This window comes from Sus scrofa, chromosome 17 (assembly GCF_000003025.6).
Source record: "Sus scrofa isolate TJ Tabasco breed Duroc chromosome 17, Sscrofa11.1, whole genome shotgun sequence".
Classification (NCBI taxonomy): Eukaryota; Metazoa; Chordata; class Mammalia; order Artiodactyla; family Suidae; genus Sus; species Sus scrofa.
Genome location: NC_010459.5, coordinates 17,482,691 through 17,507,243, shown reverse-complemented (window position 1 = coordinate 17,507,243; position 24,553 = coordinate 17,482,691). Strand labels below are relative to the sequence as shown.

At 38.8% G+C, this 24,553-nt stretch overlaps 1 protein-coding gene across 4 annotated transcripts in view; it reads right to left on the bottom strand.

Moving 5' to 3' along the window:
• PLCB1 (phospholipase C beta 1) overlaps window positions 1-24,553 on the bottom strand; it is a 738,118-nt gene that overhangs the window by 238,071 nt on the left and 475,494 nt on the right. For all 4 annotated transcript variants that reach the window (XM_021077401.1, XM_021077400.1, XM_021077402.1 and 1 more), the window contains one exon: window positions 18,426-18,563. In XM_021077401.1, coding sequence (XP_020933060.1) covers window positions 18,426-18,563 — 138 coding nt within the window. The remainder of the gene's footprint in view (window positions 1-18,425; window positions 18,564-24,553) is intronic.

Genomic DNA, 24,553 nt, shown 5'->3' with positions numbered 1-24,553 from the left:
TATGGAAATTCCTAGGCAAGGGGTCAAATCAGAGCTACAGCTGCCAGCCTACACCACAGCCACGGCAACAGGGGATCTGAGCCATGTCTGCAAGCTACACCACAGCTCATGGCAATGCTGGATCCTTAACCCACTGAGCAAGGCCAGGGATCGAACCTGTATCCTCATGGATACTAGTCAGATTAATTTCCACTGAGCCACGATGGGAACTCCTATTTTTTTTTTAATCTAGAGGATTTGTTTTTCTCCTTTCAGAGGCAAAACTCTGATGACTGCCACCGGTTTAAATAGCTCAGTTCAGCCCCTGCTATTTAAACCCTGAAGCTTCAGAAGTGACATTTCTGCCTTAGGATCAATCTCTTTTGTCACTTCAGAAGCTGCAGCTTGATAAAACACACTGAAGTTTTTAAAGTAAACACCTTACTGCTATGGTGTGATGATGATGATGGTGGAGGAGAAATGATAAGATGGAGAGAAGACTGAGGTCTATCACAAAATGCAGGGTAAGTCGAAGGTCTTGGAACTTTGAGGGAGGTAATTCACAGATTTACTCAAACTTGCTTGAACTCTTGCGAAAAGAGAGTCAACCATAACATGCTTCACAATTGCCTTAGATCCAAACACCAGCTGTTCAACAACTGTTCCTAGTCCTGAGAACAGAGAGAAATTTCTCCTCTTGGCAATTCACACCTCAACGTTTTGGCTCAATTTATAACCACAAGGGGTCTGCAGACAAAGACAGAATCTTCTAGAAGAAATATCATTCTTGCAGATATTTCTCATGCATGTTTTCTTTAATATTTTAATGTATTTGTTCTATCTTTCCTTTTTTTTCAGCACTATATATCTCTGTTATACCTGAAAATACAGATAATAGTGCCACTAACACATATCCAAATTTAACAGATGTAGGGAGTACCCATTATGGCTCAGTGGAAATGAATCTATTATCCATGAGGACGCAGGTTTGATCCCTGGCCTTGCTCAGTGGGTTAAGGATCCGGCATTGCTGTGAGCTCTGGTGTAGGTCACAGACATGACTCGGATCTTGAGTTGCTGTGGCTGTGGTGTAGTCCAGCAGCTGCAGCTCCAATTCGACTCCTAGCCTGGGAACCTCCATATGCCCTGGGTGTGGCCTTACAAAGACAAAAAAAGATTTAATAGATAAAACCATTTTTTGATATTTGCTTTAGTGCTTTTTAAAGTATATAGTTAAGATATGGCAATGCAGTCTCATTTTATGTTGTGCTTCTCTCTGATTGCATTCTTCTTGCCTTCCTAGCGGCAAGCCCTATTTTTGAGAAGTAGGTATCAATACCACAGCTATTTTCCTGTGCTATTCTGAGGAGAATGGTCTTGATCAGAGTTCAGCAAATGGATGCCTGAGGGTTCAAGACAGCCTGCTAGCTGGTTTTTTATTTTTTACTTTTTAATTTTAATTTTAATTTTTTGCCATATATAAGTTTCTGGACAGGGATGGAATCTTCCCACAGCAGTGACCCAACACACTACAGTGATAACACCGAATCCTTGCTGTTGCACCACCAGGGAATTCCTGCCACCTGTTTTTGTAAATAAAGTTTTACTGGAACACAGCCATGCTCGTTTATTTATATACTATATATATAGCTGATTTCATGCTACCAAAGCAGAGTTGAGTAGTTGCAAAAGGGACTCCCAGGAGTTCCCATCGTGGTACAGTGGTTAACAAATCTGACTAGGAGCCATGAGGTTGCAGGTTTGACCCCTGGCCTTGCTCAGTGGGTTAAGGATCCGGCATTGCTGTGAGCTGTGGTGTAGTTCGCAGATGTGGCTTGGATCTGGCATTGCTGTGGCTCTGGCGTAGGCCAGTGATTAGACCCCTAGCCTGGGAACTTCCATATGCTGTGGGAGTGGCCCTAGAAAAGGCCAAAAAAAAAAAAAAAAAAAAAAAAAAAAAAAAAAAAAAAAGGGGACTCCCAAAGGGCAAAGTATTTATGAGTCAATGGTATTTGTGCTCATTGTCTTTCAAAGGGGAGGATTTTTTATTGCACTCTTTACAGAAAAATACATGCCAGTCCCTGGTATGGATCCCTCTACGTTTATTTAAATTATTACATAAATCATATCATACTGGATGTATTCTTCGGCCAATGGCTTTTTGCAACCAACATTATGTCTTTAAAATGTGTCCTTGCTTCTCATGTACATTCGGGTCATTAATTTTAACTACTAAACTATTCACTATAGGAACTGATAATTTATTAATTCATTCTTTTGTCAATGGACATATGTTTTTTTTTTCCTTCAACAATGTTTATTTGCACAAACCTACTTTGTGTTGCCTCAAGCCACATTCAGGAGATTCTCTAGGATGAATATCATGATGTATTCTTAGGATCCATGCATCTTCTTCAGGATCAGGCACTCCTGCTTGCTCACCAAAGTGGTAAGGACACTCTACCTTTCTTTGGGCAGCTCTCTCTTACAGAGCTTATATTATTCTATATTTTCAAAAACATTTCCTATCATCTGCCTTTCAGAAAATTTTTGCAAATCTGATGGGTACACGTGGGACCCTGAAGTGGTCTTAATTGGCATCCTTGGTTTACCAGCCTAGTTGAGCCTTTCCCCACACCCATGTCTGCACCTGTGCCATATGGAAGTTTCTGGGCCAGAAGTTGAATCGGAGCTGCAGCTGCCAGCCTACACCACAGCCATGGCAACACTGGATCCATATCTGCAACCTATGCCTCAGCTGTGGCAACACCAGATTCTTAACACATTGAATGAGGCCAGGGATTGAACCTGCATCCTCAGAGAGATAATGTTGGATCCTTAACCAGCTGGGCCACAGTGGGAACTACAAGCCTTTTTTATGTATGTCAGGGCTGTTCCACTTTTTCTTTGCTGCAAATTTCCTGTTCACATTCTTAACCCATTTTTCTTTTAGGTACTTGTACTCACTGTTTTTCAAAGAGGAGGATTTTTGTTTAAGATTTGAGTGGTGGTCAGTCTCAGTCCTATTGACAGAAACAGTCACACATAGTGACTATGTCTTGTAAATGTCACCCGTGACTGTGGCATGGAGGCACCCAGTCCATGACTTGATACCAAGCAGCTGGAGTCATGCAGAAAAGGCACAGAATGTGAACTCTGTCCCCCCAAATATGTATTTGTTCAGTGAGTTCTTTGGGGAAATGACAATATTCTAAAAGGAACACTGCATCTCTCACATTCTCCCTCTCCATTCTCCCTCTCTTTATATCATACACACACACACACACATATTTATAAATCTATAATTATATAAACAATTATGAGCCAATGGTTACCCCAATGAAGTCAATAGTGACAAATCATAATAATCTAAAAGTTAGTATTTCCAAAGTACTTCCTGATTTAGAAGCCTCAATCTATCATATTTAATTAATTTTTATGAGGTTCCTGGAATAAATAATTTAAAACAGAAATTTTTAATATTTGTGAGACATATGACGGTCCTAACAATTTTAATAGCTCTCTATTTTCCATTTACTGGCAAAGCCCTGTTGCTGTCATCGATAACGGTGCCATTCCCATTACCTCTGCTCGTAAGCAGGTAGCAGTCTGGGATTTGAGTAAGAAAGAACATTGCATGGCTCATTCCGAGTTGTATCGCCTGGCTGAGCACGTTTCTCTCACCTGCTGGCATGTATCAGAATTCATCTTGCCATGCATTTGTCTTAATGGCACAGTAAAGAATATTTTTATGGTGAAAGATGGTATGTGAGCTGCAAAGACTTTCATTAAAAGCAGAAAAGGATGTCTGAGGAGTATCTGAATTTATAGGTCTACTTAGAACATTGAGAATTTTGGAAAAAAATCTGGCACGGTTCCTTTGTTTCAGGAATGTTCATCTCATATTTAAAGAGAAATGGTTTTCAAATGTAATTACCAACACAAAATGAAAACCCAGAAGCATATTACAACCCAATCTTCTGAGCACTGGGATGCTAGAAAATCATATTACTCAAATGGTGTAATATCAAGGAAAGGTGCAGAGTTATTTCCAAGCCACGTGATTCAAATATCTTTAGGGTACAGTTGACTAAAGCACAACTCAAACTAGCCTAGGAAATAAGAGAATTTCCCTGGGACACTGGTTCTTTCCTGTAAGTGAGAAAAAATTGACAAAGTGCAGCAAAAGAATGTATGTATAATATAAGATAATCAGGATCCAGGAGTCTGAATGGCAGCAAGATTTTCTTCATTGTTTTTTCATTGCTATCTGCCTGAAAGCATTACTTTGTTCCTGAGTGACCAGCTTCTTCCTCATGGCCACCAACTGCATCAAGAATTGTCACATATGGCATCTCCCACCACCAGAGAGTATGAATGATTTCCTTACTTTCAGTATGAAAAATCCTGGCAACGATCTCTAATTGGTTTACTTCTAGAAAAATCCATCTGGATAAGAGCCTAGCAATATCCACTGGAAGCAAATCTTTGGAACTGGGGGAGAAGCAGTGAGCAGACGAATGGAAGAGTACAGAAAACGTTACATAAATCCATTCAAAGGACTACTGTGGAAAAGCAGATGGAAGAAAAGGATGTGTGTCATTCCACAGCTTGTGTGGGATCTCACAGTCCTGCATCCATTCTTTTTATACACTAAAGAATAAATCCATACTTGTTGACTTGAGTGGATGGCATGAATGAATGAATAAATGAGAGAGAATCATAGCCATGCTTTAATTTTTAAAATTTTTTCTTTGTAGGGCTGCTCCTGTGGCCTATGGGGGTCAATCAGAGCTGTAGCTGCTGGCCTACACCACAGCCACAGCAACCCAGAATCTGAGCCACATCTGCGAACTACACCACAGCCCATGGCAATGCTGGATCCTTAACCCATTGAACAAGGCCAGGGATTGAAACTGTGTCCTCATGGATGCTAGTCAGATTCGTTTCCACTGAGCCATGACTGGAACTCCTAAAGTTATTCTATTGGAATAGATCAAAAGAAAAAAGATTGTAAAAGAAAAAAAAAAAACCCCAGCTAATTTCCTTAGTAAGATGTATATTAAGCTGCAAAAGGAGGAGCAATCATAATTTCTTGGGAGTTAAGTAGTGTTGCTTATTCGTTAAATGGAATTTGACAAAATTAGAACTGCTTTCCTTGAAACTGATTACTAAGTACACACAGGTACTTGCTCATTAACTTATAACTTAATATATGGAATTCTGCTAAAATATAATTTTCTCATTTGGAAACCAATTTGTTTTAAATAAGCTTAATTATTAACCTTCATATATATTTTAATACTTTTTGCAAGCTAGATTCTTCTCTTTAAATGAAGGGGTATTTAGCCCTTGGTAAGCAGCTCTCCCCTGTTGGTCCTTCACTATGGGGACTATTCTTTGACCTTAGTTCTGGTTGCCTCACCTTTGGTCAATCCTCACTGCCCACAGAGGTTATGGAAGGGTGAACCTTAAACACAATTTGTGCTTGTCTTCTAATTTAAAATTATAATACTGGTATCATTTTAATTAATGCTTCATCTTGACTCTTATACTGTTGCTAGTTTACTTAAAAATATATTTCAATGGATTTTAGAACCCTACTCTGCTACTCTCTAGCTGTGGGATCCCTGCTAAGTGCTACCTAATTTCTACTTTCTCCATCCCTCCTCACTGAACCTGACATTATTCATGCCAGCAAATATAATAACTGAAATATCCGTATTTTCCCACTTCAGCAGCTAGCGTGGCGAAATGACATGCGGTAAATCACGGTAGCCGAAGTCAGCAGGGGGGTTCTGGGAAAGTGTAGCTGCCTGATGTAGGGGCTCCTGTCTTTTTGCTGTTGGGAACACAAATGCAATGGCTGAAGTGGCAGAGACATCTTTGATCTATGCAGAAAAGGCCATGAAAATCAGAGGGTCTAGGGATTCTTATCCTTGAGCCAGTGAATCAGTGTCAGAAAACACCTGCCTTTAGGCTTCCTGCTGTATGAGGGGTGGGGGGGAAGCAAAACCAAACAAAAGGCAAATAAATAAGAAATCTTTTCTTTATCTAAGCCATCTTTTAGTTTGGTTTTTCTATTATTCAAGGACAAATATAACCCCTGCCTGATAGAATCATCTTGGAGAAGTTGTTGTTTTTAACCTAATATTCATTTGCCTTATAAAATGGAAGTAATAATATTATTTACTTTTATAATTTTCCTATTACAGTAACATTAAGACTGCGTAAGAATTGAGTAAGACATTTCGTGTTAAATGCTTGGACTAGTGACAGCCACAACAAATGATCAGCAAATAGTAGAAATCTAAAATTTAATTGTTTATCAAAGAAATACATACAGAACTAGTTGAAAAAAATTGTCCAGAGGGGTTATATCAAAAGTCAATGATTATGTATGACACTTTTATACTGCTTCTGAACAAGTATTTTCAGCATTCCTTTTCTTAAAGTTCTTGGGGTAAATTCCATATTTTTTGTGGGGGGTCACATTCAAGACATGCAGAAGTTTCCAGGCCATATATCAAACTCCCAGCACGCTAATGACCTGAGCCACTTGGTGAAAATGCTGAATCCTTAATCCACTGAGCCATGTAGGAACTTCCCATATTTCTAAACAATATATTTATACTACTTTTTCTTGATTGACTGATTTTAGAATTTAGCTATTGACATCCAACTCTGGTTGATGAGGCTTTAAATCTTTTATCCCATCTCCCATCTGTCCTTTCACCTTACTCCTGATAAAATTTTCACTAGTGTTCTTTTCTCCCCACCCCCTCTACAACCTCAAGCAACATACTTAGACCTTTTCTTAATCCATCAATTAAGTACACTATCCCTTGACTTCTCTGAGAAACACATTTACCCACCAATTCTTTTACCTCCATTTCTTGTTAGCTTAAATTTACTTTTTAAATTGTCAAAGTTGAAATGTTTTTATCTGTCCAGTGTCCATAACTGGCTTCAATTATTTACACACAAATTGATTCTAAAAATTTTAAGACAATAAAATACAAATTTACATGACTATAAAAATGCAAATATAATATTCTGCAGAACTATATATTACACTTTGATTATCATACTTGCTATAGTTCCAACACCATGAACGACATGGCTTTCAAAAGGAACAGTCCTAATACCAAGACACTGTGGATATTTTTTGCCTACTCCTCCAGTTGTTGAAAATACTGTATACTTCAGCATAGCTTATATTTGGATAATGAATTTCTTATACATTTATCCCCTTTTCAACTTTAATTTCTTTTTGGGAGAAGAAAATTAAGCCCTTTTCATTTATCTGATTATCTTCCAGCTTCTTATTCATATTGCCTGAGCCTATTCCATTCCAAAATTTTCTACTTCAACCTCAAGACCAATACCTTCCTTTAGCTCTCATATATTTTCTTGTATTATGTCTTTCATATTTTCATCTTATTTTGTCTTTTCATTGGCTACTGTCTTCTGTAGATTGATTATGCTTGTACCTTCTTTTCTCTCTTCTTGCTTTCTTTTTACCTTTCACTCGATTGTTTTCTGACTTTATTGTTGTTATTGTTATTGCTTGGTTTCACATTCTGGGAGATTTTCTTCATCTCCTCTTATGACCGTTCAGGAGAGTTTTGATTATTGTTCCATTATCTTATTTTTGATTTCTAAAAAAGCTTTCTTATTTTTGTTACCTATGTTTTTTTAATGATTATACGATAGGTTTTATTTATTTATTTTTTGTCTTTTTAGGGCCGCACCTGTGGCACTGTTACCTTTTTTTCATAACATCTTGTTCTTTCCTTAAGGATAAAATGTATTGAAAATTCTCTCTGAAGATACTTTCTAGTTTTTAAAAATTGTTTCTTTAATTATCCCTGTGTTTCCATCATTACTTCTCTTTTTATTCATCTTGATTCCTTTATAATTCAGTATGATACCCTTTCTGAATAGCCTATGTATATTTTACTGTTAGTTCACATCTTAGATGGGGCAATAGAAGGGCTGGCTGGGAGCTCTGAGTATGGGAGTAGGATTTATCAGCTTGCAGACTTCTTTTCCAGTGAGCATGTGGGTACTAACCTTGTTATCCATAAATGATAGAATGAGAAGAGTTTTATTCCAGATCCTGAACTCCAATACTAGCTAGCTACCATAATATTTTTCTAATAGTTTTGTCAGTTCCATAAAAGACAAACACTCAGTTTTTTGACCTGGGAAGTAATTGGTTATTAGTTACTCTGCATGAGGATCAATCAGGAAAAGGGACTTTTTCACCCTTAATTCTTACTCCATGTTTCACTGGGCTGGTAGCATCTGTCAAATCTCAGCATCTCTTCTGAGCAGATAAGGGACTTCCTTGGCTGCAACTCTCTATGTAACCTCGACTGTGGTCTTCTCCACTCATCTCATTAGGCACTGTCCTCTCTCTATTTCCTCTCCTGCAAACTTACTGAAATAAGTCATGTCCTAATGACCTATCTGATTCTCTGGCACTAGGTATTTATGTTCCTTTACCATCATTTTCACAGTATCTCAAGAGAGGTAAGAAGTCACACCTGTGCTCCTTTTTCTGTTTTGGGATAACACTACTTTTAAATTTATGTCCAAAACCAAATTTCTGATTTTCCCTTCCTAACTGGCTCTCTCTCCATAAATAAAATTCTCCAAAGCCCTGAGATGATCCCTAGCTCTTTCTTTCTCTCATTTCATGTATTTGATCCATGCAGTAAATCTTTTGGCTTTACACTGAAAATACACCTAGAAACTAACCATGTCTTACCACCTCTATCCAAAGAACTCTGGTCCCCCTGTATTTGTTTCTACACCCCTACTATGGCTTTTTAACAGAGAAGCTGGAACAATTCTGTCAAAATATGTCACACCAAATCCATCCTTTGCTCAAAATGATATAAAAGTTACCCACGTTTACTGAGAGTAAAACCAAATTTTCACAGCAGCCACCCACCATTATTCGGGTCACCAGTCACCTCCCCCAGCTTCTCTCTCTCCTCTTCCTGCTCTCCTTCCTGCTCATCATTCCTTTCCACCAATATCCTGGGTCACATCTGTCCCAGCACCACTTTCCTCTATAATAGCCATTTGACTCACTCCATCACTTTTGACATTTTCCTCAAATGTCATCATCTCAATGTGATCTTATCTGGCCAACTTATTTAAAATTGGAATATGCACCCTCCCAACACTTCCTACCTCCTTTTCTTGCTTTATTTCCCTAGCATTAATCATCATCTTAGTTATTTTGTTTATCCTCACCCTACCCCTACCATTATGTAAGCTTCATGAAGACAGTCATTTGTGTCTGTTTATCCTCAGTACTCAAAACTGTGCTTGGGACACAGTAGACAATTAAATATTTGTTGAATGAATAAATGAAAGATCAGTATTATACCACCAATAGGAAAGTTATTATCCAAATATTTTCATTTTTTTAAGTTCTAAGGGGAAGCTTATTCCTTGGTAGCATTTGACATATGGGAAACATAAATATAACAACTGATGAAACAGATCAATCTGCCACTTTCAAAGGATGTCAGGTATTTTCCCACAGTAATTAAACAAGGAAGCCAAATTTTCTTAGAATTCTTCTTTCTTTCCAAAAATTATGGTGAAATTTTTTAAGCTATCTTTTTGCCTGCTTTAAGGCAAAATTCACAGATAATATAATCAGGGATTTCACAGCTGCCAAGCTCAGTAGACAGGGAGGCAGGGGAACAAGGAGGAAGCAGCTTATTTCTGTGTTATAGGGTGGTTGGAAGGAAAAGGGGAGATGCTGCTGCTTAAAACAATTTTCTGTCTTCGTTTTTCTTGGGAAAAAGTGAACTTGCATTAACACTAGCCCATAATCTGAAACCACATATATATTTTCCCTGAAATTAGGCATTGATTCCTTTCTGTGGCATCCTTGAACACTTCCTGGCTCAGAAAACCTCTAGTTTGAGGAATCAGAAAAGACACCATGGGAGGGTGGGTGGGGATGATTTCCTCCACAATCAACAGAACAGCAACCGCTAGTTCTTATCTGGGTATAAGAAGAGGTTAACATCTGAATTGCCTTTTTCCCACTTCTTTAAAATGAATATCTTTGAACTTTTAAACTTTTATATGGATGTTCCATTTTCACAATTTAAAAGTTTAAAATGTGCATCCTTCCTCTGACCCATACTCATCTAAAACTAAAGAGCAAAACGTGGGGTGAATCTCATTTTCCAACGAAGGACATCCACAGCTGTAAAATTCTAGGACTGACAGTGCAATGTAAAGACCTGATAAGAAGTTGGCCCTTATTTATGAATGGGTGGGGAAATATCCCAAGATGACATAGGCATTTTTTGCTAATATGAGAAGGTCAGGAATAGCAGCAATCTCACAAAATACAATAACCAAGAGGGCTAACTTTTCACATTTATAAACAGCAATATATATTCAATTTGGCAATATTTTGGCATAAATATATATATATATATATTACCCCCAAGGAGATTAGCACAGCTTTCCATTATTTCCCCAAATGCATTGCTGTAAAGAATATATGGATCTCATTCTCTTTTTCTCAATCATTTTTGTTTCAAGTCAAACTTATAGCCATTGCTCACTCACCATAAACTATTGCTAAATTCAAAAAGAAAATGAGATACACCTGACATGGTGTACGGACTATCTGTTAATGTTTATAAATTGTTATCTCAACGTATGCGCTCTGGAGTAAAAAGAATTATAAGAACCTTGATTCTCTTGAGGTAGGTTTTAAATATCTATATTATTAATTTAGAGGAATGGCTAAGAAAAGTTTCAAAGTTTTTGATGACTCAAGTTCTATGTCAGGAATGGCCAGAGGTGACTGTGGTAGGACCCTTTAGTAGCCCCTTCTTCTCTTTTCTATTTTGTTTTGTAGACTATAATTTCTTTTTTCTTAAAAAAAGCCCTCTCTCTGTGGCATCTGCTCTTATTCCCTCCTCTGAAAGATAACTATTTGGCCAATTGAAGCTATTTTTCCCTTTCTCTAGAGAGCTTACAGTGACAATGACTCTGAGTGGGAACAAGGTTGGGTTTGGGATCACTTAAGAGAATGGAGGCCACTGTAGTTAGTGCCACGTCTGTTCTCCTACTGAGAATCCTGGCAAACTGTGGAGAGGGGTCTGTGCTGGGAAGAAGGAATCTGGAGCAACCAGCTCAGGCCTCCATTTATTCAACTCAAAAACAAGGAGATTAGAGTACATAATGTTCAAATTCTCCATGGCGCTATAATGTTTCATGATTTGTCAATTGTTTTGAGAGACTCATTAGCTTCTTTCTCCCTTCTTTGCTCCTTCTCTTCCCCTTTTCTCTTCTTCCTTTCTTTCTTTATCCCTTTTCCCCTCCAAACATACATTTATTGATTGAGTTCCTACTGCTAGCTAAGCACTAAGGTAGATCTTGGGAACACAAACGAATAAGCTATATTTTCTGATTTTAAGCAGCTTCCAAATCCAGGGCTGGGTGTCAGACACACTGACAGAGAATTATAGTGTGATAAATGCAATAAAAATATGCACGTGGTCATCAAAGGACAGAAAGGAATGATTATGATTCAAGGAAATCATGCAACACAAGGAAGATGCATGAGATGCATGCAGCTGAGTCCCCAAGGAGGCTTAAAAATTCTCCTGGTGGACAAAATGGAGAGGGGTCATCTAGGAGAGCATATGACTCTAAAGGCACTAAAGTTACAATTATACAGGCATAAAGTACAAGAGGTGGTTAGGAATTACTGAAGCAGAAGGTGCTAGGGTCCAAATGATGATTCATCAGCACCTGACAGCGGAGGCTATATTTGTTTTGGTCAGTGATGAATCCCTAGTGCGTGGCACATGCTAAACCCTCAGTGAATATTTGCCCATTAAATGAATGATTAAATGAAATTGGCAGGGAATTCATTTTGTGGGTAACATGCATTGAAAAGGATTTTAAGTATGATTAGGTTTGAGGACTTTTTAGGATCATTCCTAGTAGTTAGATATAAAAAGTTGGAGAGCAAAGAGAGAATGCAAGGAAAGGAGGTAGAAGGTGGTTACAGAGGAGACCTGTTAAGAAATTGGACAAGATAGGAGGGGGAAGCAGGATGAGGGAAGAGGTATGAGAGCTAGTTAAGAGAAGCTCATACTGAGTGAAATGAGCCAGAAAGACAAAGACAAATACCATATGATATCACTTATAACTGGAATCTAATATCCAGCACAAATGAACATCTCCTCAGAAAAGAAAATCATGGACTTGGAGAAGAGACTTGTGGCTGCCTGATGGGAGGGGGAGGGAGTGGGAGGGATCGGGAGCTTGGGCTTATCAGACACAACCTAGAATAGATTTACAAGGAGATCCTGCTGAATAGCATTGAGAACTATGTCTAGATACTCATGTTGCAACAGAAGAAAGGGTGGGGGAAAAAACTGTAACTGCAATGTATACATGTAAGGATAACCTGACCCCCTTGCTGTACAGTGGGAAAATAAAAAAAAAAAAAAAAAAAAAAGAAATTCAGAGAGCTTGCCAGTTATTTGCATAGTGGGCAAGCAACTGGCCTGGATGAAGTTAAGGCAAACTTCCCGGAAATCCCAGATCACGCTCCCCAAATGAATGAACTAGATTCACTATGACATTCATAGCTGCAGAGGTGACAGCGGTTACCCCAAAATTCAAAAATAGCCACTCAAGGCTGAGATTCAGTTTATAGACCGTATTTTGAGAGAGCTCGGTTATTTTGAGACAGTTTCTCCAATCTCTAATACTTTAACAGAGAAGTTCTACTAAACTTTTTTTTTTTTTTCTGCATGAGTGAGTTAATGTTTAGGAAACTAATTGGCTCAACTAGTTTAGGAAATTGGCAATACCCATCAAAGCTGGACATAGCAACATATATGACCAGAAACTACGTCTCTCACACAAAGGTGTATGTTTCTAGCATCGCACTTTGAGATAGCCCTAAAGTGGAAACTGCCTGAATGTCCAGCAATTGTAGAACAGATAAATAAATTTTTGTATGCTATTTAGCAAAGAGAATGAACAACGTACAACCACATGCAAAATATAGAAGAACTTCATGAATATAGATGTTGAGTAATAGAAGTCAGACTAAAAAGAAAACATATTCTATGATTTCATTTACATAAATTTAAAAAATAGGTACAACTGATCTATAAGGTTGGAGGTCAAATTATGGTGTAGGGTAGACCTCTAGGGTGTTGGTGATGCTCTATTTCTTGGTCTGGGTGCTGCTTAACATGGATGTGATCTGTTTTCAAAAATCCATCAGGTTATATACAGTCATGACCTGTGAACTTTTCTGTGTATATTATATGTCAATCAGAAGTTACAAAAAATCAGGCTGAGTGCCTACTAGTAGCATGGCTAAATAGGAAAAATGAATTTATCTTGTTTTTCCTATTTATAAATGCTCAAGAGAATGTACTGTGTAAAGAATTAAGGATTGAAAGCAACGGCATCTGTCAATTCTTGTGCAAGAAGGGGACATAAGATTTTTCCCTTCATAACTCTGCCATTAGGCATCTCAGTCTGAGTCCCCCAGATCCTTGCTCTCTCAATCCGCTGCATTTAATACACTGGAGCAACATCTGGGATGAAATCTGCCAAACTGGATGGTGGTTCAAACTGGATGGTACCCACCTGGGGGTAGCGGGGGTGGGGGTGGGGTGGGGTGGCTATCAGAGTAATCAATTAGAACTGAATATCAGAGCCGGGAACTTAAATCCTGTCTCTCAGAGGGTGATAGGCCATCTTGCTATCATGGCTAATACACTGCACTGAACCAGGATCTAGGATAGGGCAAGGGCTGGCAGGTGAGGTGGTGAGCCTCCAGCCATGGAAAGAGATCAGAATCCAGAGGGAAGACAGCCTGAAAATCATTTTTTATTTATAAACCTAAGGAGGGAAGAGCTCTACTTCTGCTGCCTTGCCTACAGAGATTCCTCTGTACTAATCATGAGACTGATTTAATTTCTTATCAAAAATTCTCTCGATGAAGCATAGTCTTTTGAGAGTTACATGCTGGATCCCTGAGACCTGAAGGTCAACACCAGCCTTTGGCCATCCTGTGAACCCTGCCCCCTACTCAGAGCAATCTGTTTTCCAACCTTCCCAATGGTGTTTAGGCTGCATGACTGCAGGAAGCAGTAGGCGCAATTTGAAACATCTTTCTACATAGCCTCTCGCCTCAAAGAAAAACAGAATATTAGAAAGAGGGACTAGAATTGGGCAGGAAAAAGAGAATTATTTTTATCCTCAGACTCCCTGACTTATGGAAAAATTTGCGCTGATCTTCCAAATCGGTTAGCTTGTTCAAATGACACTCTTTTGGGGGCGGATGTAAAGGATCTGTCTTTTGCAGTCCATGTTAACCTTACCAGTCAGATCTTAAAAGAAATTCACCACTTGGTGTGGAAAAAGCCTTGAGAATTTAGAAGTCCTTACTCTCAGCTACTGACTTGTGCCTTCTTCGGCATTGAGAAAATGGAGGCAATCAGAAAACCTCTCCAATTCCCTCCAAACACAAGTACCACTTACCAGCAACTCTACCAATGGACCCCACTTTTCCTCCTCTTACAGATTATGCTCTCTATTCTTTCTTTAAGTAAATATAGATAGATACAGGTATATCTAAAATATTTCTACAGTTTTTTTTTATCTGATCCCTCTTCTTCCATTCTTGCCTCTCCCCTGCAGTTTACTGTTGACTAAAGAGTTTATAGTCAGATCATGTTTTTTTTCATCTGCTCAAAACCCAGTGGCTTCCATCTCCCTTAGAATCAAAGCCAAAGTCTTTCCAAAGCCTACACCAGAATATAAGAAATCAACTTCTGTTGCCAGTGCTAGTTTCCTTTGCTGATACCTCCAACAGTGCCAGGGGTCATGGAGCTGTGAGCGGAGGGCTGTTGGGAATTAAGGGTGAGAGAGGAAAGGGAAGGACGAAGATATCTGCCTCCTCCCTGCAGATCTGAGGAGGGGTCAGTGCATCCCCCAGAGATGGGGACTGAAGTCCAAGAATCCTATGGGTAGCAAAAGTGGATGTGTTCATTGGTCCCAGGGCAGTAGAAGATGCAGGGAGAAGTGTGCGCCTCAGAGAGCAAATGTGAAACAAACCTCCTATTTTCCCTTCCTGGCTGTCCCCCCCTAGGGAGCAGGGGAAGCTAATCTTTAGGACCCAGAGAGTTGACAAAATTTGCTGCATAACAAAAGGTGTGACTGTTGTTTAATTAAAAATAATATCACTTAAAAAAATTTCTTTCTGGTTTTTTTTTTTTTTTTTTTTTTTCTGGCCATACCCATGTCATGTGGAAGTTCCCTGACCAGGGATCAAACTTGTGCCACACCAGGGACCTGAGCCACAGCAGTGAAAATGCTGGGCCCCCAACCTGTTGAATTTTTTAGTCCAATCACAGAAAGAAAAACTGAAAGATGCAATTTTCTTCTCAATCCATCTTTTAAAGGAATCACCTGACTTAGAGAATAAATAAAAAATTCAATCTCAGGAGTTCCCATTGTGGCTCAGAAGAAATGAGCCTGCCAGCATCCATGATGATGCAGGTTCGATCCCTGGCCTTGCTCAGTGGGTTAAGGATCCAGGGTTGCCATGAGCTGTGTAGGTCACAGACGCGGCTTGGATCTGGAGTGGCTGTGGCTGTGGCTGGCAGCTACAGCTCTGATTGGACCCCTAGCCTGGGAACTTCCATATGCTGCATGTGTGGCCCTTAAAAAAAAAAAAAAATTTCAAGTGATTTACGCAAAAACAAGAGCATGCAAATCTGGATTGCTATATTTAGGAAACCCTAAGTTCCAGTTCTGATAAAAAAAAAAACTTTAAATTGACTCAAGAGATTTCTTAGAAATCTATGATATTGTTGCAATTGAGTAACTTCCTTCAGATGTTTGCCTTCTCTGAGTATTCCATAGAGAGAGAATCCCTTCCCCATCCTCACACCCTCTCCTCCAGCTCTGTCCTTCCACAAAGATCTCCAATTGAACCACAATACGCTGACTTCACAGTGGTGATTTATTTGTTTATTTCTTCCAGAATGCTGAATCTCTGACACAGGAACTGTGGCTGACACAGAGATGGCACCTGAAAAATTGTGTTGAATGAATGAATGAGCCAGAATCCCTTTGTAAACAACATCTTCTGTAGAATTTGACTTTCAAAGGAGCTCAGGTTCCTGTTGGGAGTTCCACATAATGAGAGAAACTGTCTCCTTTGGGGCTGGCACTACACAAAGTACTGTGTATGTTAGCTCTGGTGACTAAATAGAAGGTGCCATGTTATGAGACAATACTGACAATTAGAAGGGTTGGAAATTAAGTTTTCAGAGTACAGGGTGTTTGCAAATCTCAACTTTCTGGCTGAGCAATTCCAGTGGGGGAAAAATACCCTACAGAATATCACAGTCAGGGAAGGCAAAACACATTCTGTAGCTTCATTAATTATACCAAGCAAGTAGCTGCTAGAAAAATGTCCATAGATGCAGTTCTGATGGGGAATACCACAGGGCTCAGTAAGCAAAATCCCTGAAGAAAATTAGTGAGCAGAAGCCCACAGAGAGGAGGAAATTAAAATGTTTTAAACATAACTGCACAAAGGTTTAATGCAATATAAGATATGCAGATGGGTTTGTAATATGAAATTGATATTCACTTATGGTAAAAGGTTTCGGGAAAGTCACTGTCATTTACTGAAGGTTTTTAATTGAGAGTTAATGAATATCATGAATCAGTCATTTTAAAACTGAATACGACTGCATTCAGGGGAAGGATATTTTAAAGATATTTTAGAAATATTTAGTATTTGTTTATATATGTTCATACATTCATCCAAACATCCATACCTATACTGAGAAGCGAAGTACATACACTCAACAGATTACCAGCAGATACCAGCATAAGAATGACTGCAAGGCAAGTGCAGTGAGGTCACACAGACGATGTTTCCTTGAATTGAAGTCTCTCTAAGCATAAATTATACGACAGAAGTAAATGGGTGACTTGGTTCTTAAAGAGTGAAAATAGATTGGGTTTGTAACACAGTCTTGAAGAGTAGTTTCTAAAGACCTCAGAGTGTTAAAACTGGTTGGCATTTTTTCACTCAATTGTAAGAACTGAAGTTGGTGTCATGCAAGTTTTGGAAATATGCCTCTACTGTAATTACTAGTGAAGTAGAGGTCAGATCAGACCATCTTGTGTAGGTCAGAAAACTGTCAGAGCACCAAGAGTTAGAAAATTATAGACCACAATGCTCAGACAATGAACATGGGCCTGACATGACCCCACAGTTGTGATCCATAATGTGAGAAGCAGGATAAGGGCATAGATATGATATGCACATTTCAAAGTTTTCTTAGATTCATATTCTTAACTCTAGAAAAAAATTATGTGAGGTATAAGGATCACCATCAGTATCTTATAAACTAGAAACATGGAAAAAGAAAGCTTTTCTTTCAATATATTCATTTCAGTGCTCTTTAATGACAATTGAACATTTTTAGACAAAGCATCATACTTAAGTCCAAGTTTCCCAGTTCATAGCTTCTTGTTTTTTTTTTTTTTTTGGTTTATTTGTTTGTTGGTCTTTTGCCTTTTTTTAGGGTCACACCTGCAGCATATGGAGGCTCCCAGGCTAGGGGTCCAATCGGAGCTGTTGCTGATGGCCTACGCCACAGCCACAGCAACGCATCTGCAACCTACACCACAGCTCATGGCAGCTCCAGATCCTTAACCCACTGAGCAAGGCCAGGGATCAAACCCGAAACCTCATGGTTCGTAGTCGGATTCGTTTTTGCTGCACCACAACGGGAACTGCCATAGCTTCTTGTTTGATATATTTTGCCTTTATTCTAGTTATTTCTGTAAGGGCTACTATCTTAGTAGATTAGCAACTCCTTAATGGAAAAACCAGGTCTATTTCCTCTTTCTAGTCCATGGCCGAATAAGTATCATTTATTATTGTTTAGAATTTTATTTAAATTGTTCTCATGTTAACTGAGTAGCTACTATGTGCATGCTCATGGGCTAGGTGTTGAGCATAGTCAAAGAACTTGGATAGGATGGGGTGGAAGGAAGATAGGTTGGAAGCAGCACAAGGTAAGGCTAAGAGCGAATGAGTTGGGACAAGATGTTTAGGTGAAATGGAATGTGATCTTATCTATATTTTCATTTTCAAAGAAATTATATCAAATACCTGATTTCGAATGAAAAATATCCATAATTCAAAGTAGATGCCATTATTTGGAAGTGTTGGAGTCACACTTCTACTTAGCAGTGGGATTAATTTTAGATGGACTTTTAGCACATGTTCAATATGACAAAACCTCAAAGTCTCTCACAGGCATCAGTATAATGTCATATGAATTCAGATTGAGGTAATAAGCTTCAGAAAGTTCAATCCACCATACCTTGGCCACATCTTCTTGGAAAGCAACGAGGTTCAAATGGGAGATGTTAACTAAGTCAGGCCCATACACCACCGTTATCATGCGATGTTCCAGACGCCCGATGTTCCCCACATCCAGAAGTTCACGTAATTTGGGGTCCTGGATAAAAAGAAATGTTGAAAAAGTTAGTCTTAAGTACAAATTCCAAAATGTTGGCATGCTTTCAAAAAAATTAGAGCTAGAATGCCTTCAAAACAAAGTTTTTATTCTTTTTATTTAAATTAAAATTTTTATTGAAGTACAGTTGATTTACAACATTGTGTTAGTTTCAGGTGTACAGCAGTAATTCAGTTACACACACACACACACACACACACACACACACACACACACACACACCATTCTCTTCCCCTTATAGGTTATTATAAGATACTGAGTATAGCTCCCTGTGCTATATATAGTAGGTTCTTGTTGATTATCTATTTTAAAGATAGTAGTGTGTATTTGCTAATCACAAAGTCCTAATTTATTCCCTCCCCCCTTTCCTCTTTGGTAACCATACATTTGTTTTCTATGTCTGTGGGTCTATTTTTGTTTTGTAAATAAGTTTATTTGTATCATTTTTTTTAGATTCCACATGTAAGCGATATCATATGGTATTTGTCTTTCTCTGTCTGGCTTACTTCACTTAGTATGATCATATCCAGGTAAAGCTGCCTTTTCTTTTTACTACAAATTGGTATGTGTTGAAGTCCCTCACCCCAGAAAGGCCCAGAGAGGTGAAGTAACCTGCCCAAAGGCATTAGAGAGAGAATTTCTGGATTAAGATTATGGTCCTCACAATATTATGATAAGTGAAGTAAGTCAGAAAGAGAAAGACAAACACTACCTGATATCACTTATATGTCATCTAAAAAAAGCTGAACTCATAGGAACAGATTATAGTGGTGGTTACCAGGGTGTGGAAAATGGGGAGATGTTGGTCAAAGAGGACAAACTTCCAGATACAAGGTAAATTCTGGGGCTCTAATGTACAGCATGGTGATTATAGTTACCAATATCTTTTATATACTTGAAAAATGCTAAGGGAGTAGATCTTAAATGTTCTCACCATAAAAATGAAATAATTTTTTTTTTTTTCCAGTTTTGGCCCCCTGTAGCATATGGAGTTCCCAGGCTGGGATGAGATCCCAGCCACAACTGAGACCTACACCAGATCCTATAACCCACTGTGTGGGGCCGGGGAACAAACCTGTGCCCTGGCTTTGTAGAGATGCTGCCGATCCTATTGCATCACAATGGGAATTTAAAGAAATGACAATTATGTGGTGTAATGGGAGCATTAGCTACCACCTTGGTGATCATTTTGCAATACATCAGTGTAACAAGTCAACATGCTATCTACCTAAATGCACACAATGTTCTATGTCAATTATATCTCAAAAAAGCTGGAAAAAGGAGTTCCTATTGTGGCACAGCAGAAACGAATATGACTAGGAACCATGAGGTTGCGGATTCGATCCCTGGCCTTGCTCAGTGGGTTAAGGATCCGGCGTTGCTGTGAGCTCTGGTGTAGGTCACAGACGAGGCTTGGGATCTGCTGTTGCTGTGGCTCTGGCGTAGGTCGGCGGCTACAGCTCCAATTTGACCCCTAGCCTGGGAACCTCCATATGCCAAAGGTGTGGCCCTAAAAAGGACAAAAGACCGAGAAAAAACAAACAAACAAACAAACAAACAAACAGCTGGAAAAAAAGGCTTCTTTTTTTGGTCTTCAGTCCTCAGTCAAGAGCTCTTTCTGGTCCTCAGTCAAGAGCTCTTTCTGTCATACTGTCATTCAGTAACAAATTTTTATGGGCCACAATTCTCCTTTTATTTCCTCAAATCATCCCCTGAATCACATACTGAAATGCAAAATCCCATCTCTCACTGACATATTAAGATGAAGAAGGTGGTTCTGGCAGAACCAAAATACAACCATGCTATCTAGAGTTGGGGCAGAAACACAGTTGAGGGTCGCAGTATGGACCTTCTTCTATACTGAGCACTAATAGAAAGAGAGTCTGTTAGTGTGAGCAAAAGGACAGCACCTGCCATCAGTAGGTTATTTCAATTCTATTTTCAAAAAGTGCTGGGTTTGGACATAGAGAAAGTCTGCAGTCTTTTCAGAGCAAGTTGCATTCTTTGGGACATCATAAATAAGAATCCCTTGGAGGCCTAGTCCTGCTGGAAAAGGGTTTCCAAGACTTCCAAATTCAAAGTAAATCATAGGGCTCAGTGGATTTGGCTGAATTTATTTTCCTCTCCTGTGACAGGCCTTGAAGAAAATGAGAGGTTCATGTGGAAAATTAGCATCAAGTCAATCACTTAACAAATTTGCAACCAGCTTCAGAGCAAGGAATAAACTTGCATTCTTATTTATTTATTAGCTAAATGCTGGGCCAACAGGGCTTAATGACTTAGGCTGGTTACTCTGATCCCCCTTCTAGGGTTCTGATACACAGCATCCTTACAAAGAAAGAGCGAACTTGAAAAAAAAACAAGAAAGAAAACAAACAGAAGGTTTCCATCTGAGTTATTTCACCGGTATCATGAATTCTCTCTTTAGTTAATAAAACTTTCTCCTCTGTTTGACTGCATGAAGAGGAAAGTTTTTAGGTAAGTTATGTAGAGAGAAAAATCCCATTTCAAAGCTGTGCCCAAAGTAACTGACTAACAAGCTGAGAACTTATCAAGAACATCAGGCCTCCTGGAGAGAGCAAATGCTATCACAAAAACATCAATTTGCATGACCTAGAAAAGGAGAGAAAGACAGTAAAAAATTTACTAAATAAATAATAATAGCAAAAAAGGAATTTTTTTTAGTATTTTAGCATTAATTGAAGATTAACAGAGAATGTTCGGAAAGAATAGACTTCTAGTGAAGGCTAATTAAAGAATGATATCAGCTGTTCTGTGAAGTAATTAATTGCATCACAGTTTTTGAACACAGTTGAGGCAAGCTTTGAAAATACATTTGCTCAGTCCTTAAAATTTTGGGGGGTATACTTAAAAAAGAAAAACAATCCACAGAAACCACCTGAAACTTGTAACTATAAATCCCAAGTGTTAAATCAGTGATTACAGAGTCCATCAAATCTTGACTTCTATAACATTTAGTGGGACAATATTTGGGAATGAATGGGCTCTACACTTTGTACCTTTTCTTTCCTTCCAGTGAGAACCAGGCAAACTAACCAGACTCACTAAGAATCCTCTGGCTTTTTTTTTTCTCTCAAACATTGTCTCTTCTGTCTATAGCACTTTACTGCTTAATTCATATGTCCGTTAAAAATACTTTTACCCATTTAGTACATAGTTGACTGATTAAAGAGTACAATTCTTAGAACTACAGGGACTAGGTGTGAGGCTCGGGGATTCATTTGAGATGTCTGTGAGAAAGAGGAACCCAAGGCAAGTAGAGAGCATTCACAGAAGGTGCCAAGAATAGAAAACAATTCTGGAAGAGGGCTTCCAGGATTCCAGCTGTCCTTAGCAATATCGTTAGATACAATCAACAGGAATTTATAAGAAGGATGACCAACTCTTTGTGGCATCTTCGTATGTTTTCCCTCTAATGGTTGTTTACATATCTTGTTAAAACACTATTGGTTTTATGTAATTAGAAATTTATAATGAAGTATTTAGAGGGAATATCTGGGATTGAGAGGGTAAAGCAGGATGGCAAAGTCACGATGATGATTGAATCTGAGGGGTAGGTATTTGAAGGTTCATTATTCTACGTCTTTCTACATCTGAGATAGTCACCATTCATACAATAAATAATTTTTAAGGGAGTTCCCATTGTGGCACAGCGGAAATGACTCTGACTAGGAACCATGAGGTGGCCGGTTCAATCCCTGACCTTGCTCAGTGGGTTATGGATCCGGCATTGCTGTGAGCTGTGGTGTAGGTGGCAGACACTGCTCGGATCCCATGTTGCTGTGGCTGCGGTGTAGGCTGTCTGTCAGCTATAGCTCTGATTAGACTCCTAGCCTGGGAACCTCAATATGCCATGGGTGTGGTCCTAAAAAGACAAAAAGACAAAAAAAATAATTTTTAAAAACACTATTGGGAACAAACTGGAGGGGCAAGAAATTTTAGAAATATTTTATTTATTTATTTATTTATTTATTTTTCCCACTGTACAGCAAGGGGGTCAGGTTATCCTTACATGTATACATTGCAATTACAGTTTTTCCCCCACCCTTTCTTCTGTTGCAACATGAGTATCTAGACATAGTTCTCAATGCTATTCAGCAGGATCTCCTTGTAAATCTATTCTAGGTTGTGTCTGATAAGCCCAAGCTCCCGATCCCTCCCACTCCCTCCCCCTCCCATCAGGCAGCCACAAGTCTCTTCTCCAAGTCCATGATTTTCAGCAATCAATGTCATACACCACATTAACAAAAGTCAAAAATCACATGATCATCTCAATAGATGCCGAAAAAGCATTTGACAAAGCCCAACAGCCATTCATGATAAAAACTCTTATCAAAGTGGGTATAGAGGGAACATACCTTAACATAATAAAAGCCATTTATGACAAACCCACAGCAAATATAATACTCAACAGAGAAAAGCTGAAAGCCTTCTCACTAAAATCTGGAACAAGACAAGGATGCCCATTCTCCTCACTGTTATTCAACATAGGCAATATCACGAAGCCACAGTCATCAAGACAGTGTGGTACTGGTACCAAAACAGACATACAGACCAATGGAACAGAACAGAGAACCCAGAAATAAACCCAGACACCTATGGTCAATTAATCTTTGAAAAAAGAGACAAGAACATAAAATGGGAAAAAGATAGTCTTTTCAGCAAGTATTGCTGGGAAACCTGGACAGCTGCATGCAAATCAATGAAACTAGAACACAGCCTCACACCATGCATGAAAATAAACTCAAAATGGCTTAAAAACTTAAATATAAGACAAGACACCATCAAACTTCTGGAAGAGAAAAGGCAAAACATTCTCTGACATCAACCTCATGAATATTTTCTCTAGGTCAGTCTCCCAAAGCAACAGAAATAAAAGCAAAAATAAACCAGTGGGACCTAATCAAACTGACAAGCTTTTGCACAGCAAAGGAAACCAAAAAGAAAACAAAAAGATAACTTACAGAATGGGAGAAAATAGTTTCAAACGATGCAACAGACAAGGGCCTAATGTTTAGAATATACAAACAACTTATACAACAGCGAAAAAGCCAACAAACCAATGGAAAAATGGGCAAAAGACCTGAATAGACATTTCTCCAAGGAAGATGTACAGATGGTGAAGAAGCACATGAAAAAATACTCAACATCCCTGATTAGTAGAGAAATGCAAATCAAAACTACCATGAGATACCACCTCACACCAGTCAGAATGGCCATCATTAATAAGTCCACAAAAAACAAATGCTGGAGGGGAGTGGAGAAAAGGGAACCCTCCTGCACTGTTGGTGGGAATGTAAACTGGTACAACCACTATGGAGAACAATATGGAGGTACCTTAGAAAACTACACAGAGAACTATCATATGACCCAGAAATCCCACTCTTGGGCAAATATCTGGATAAAACTTTCTTTGAAAAAGACACATGCACCCACATGTTCATTGCAGCACTCTTTACAATATCCAAGGCATGGAAATAACCCAAATGTCCATCGAAAGATGATTGGATTCGGAAGATGTGGTATATATACACAATGGAATACTACTCAGCCATAAAAAAGAACAAAATAATGCCATTTGCAGAAACATGAATGGAACTAGAGAATCTCATTCTGAGTGAAGTAAGTCAGAATGAGAAAGACAAATATCATATGATATCATTTATATCCGGAATCCAATATATGGCACAAATGAACCTTTCCGCAGAAAAGGAAATCATGGACTTGTAGAATAGACTTGTGGTTGCCAGGGTGGAGGGGGAGGGAGTGGAATGGATTGGGAGCTTGGGGTTAACAGATGCAGACTGTTGCCTTTAGAATGGATTAGCAATGAGATCCTGCTGTGTAGCACTGGGAACTATGTCTAGTCACTTATGATGGAAGCTGATAATGTGAGAAAAAAGAATGTATACATGTATGTGTAACTGGGTTACTATGCTGTACAGTGGAAA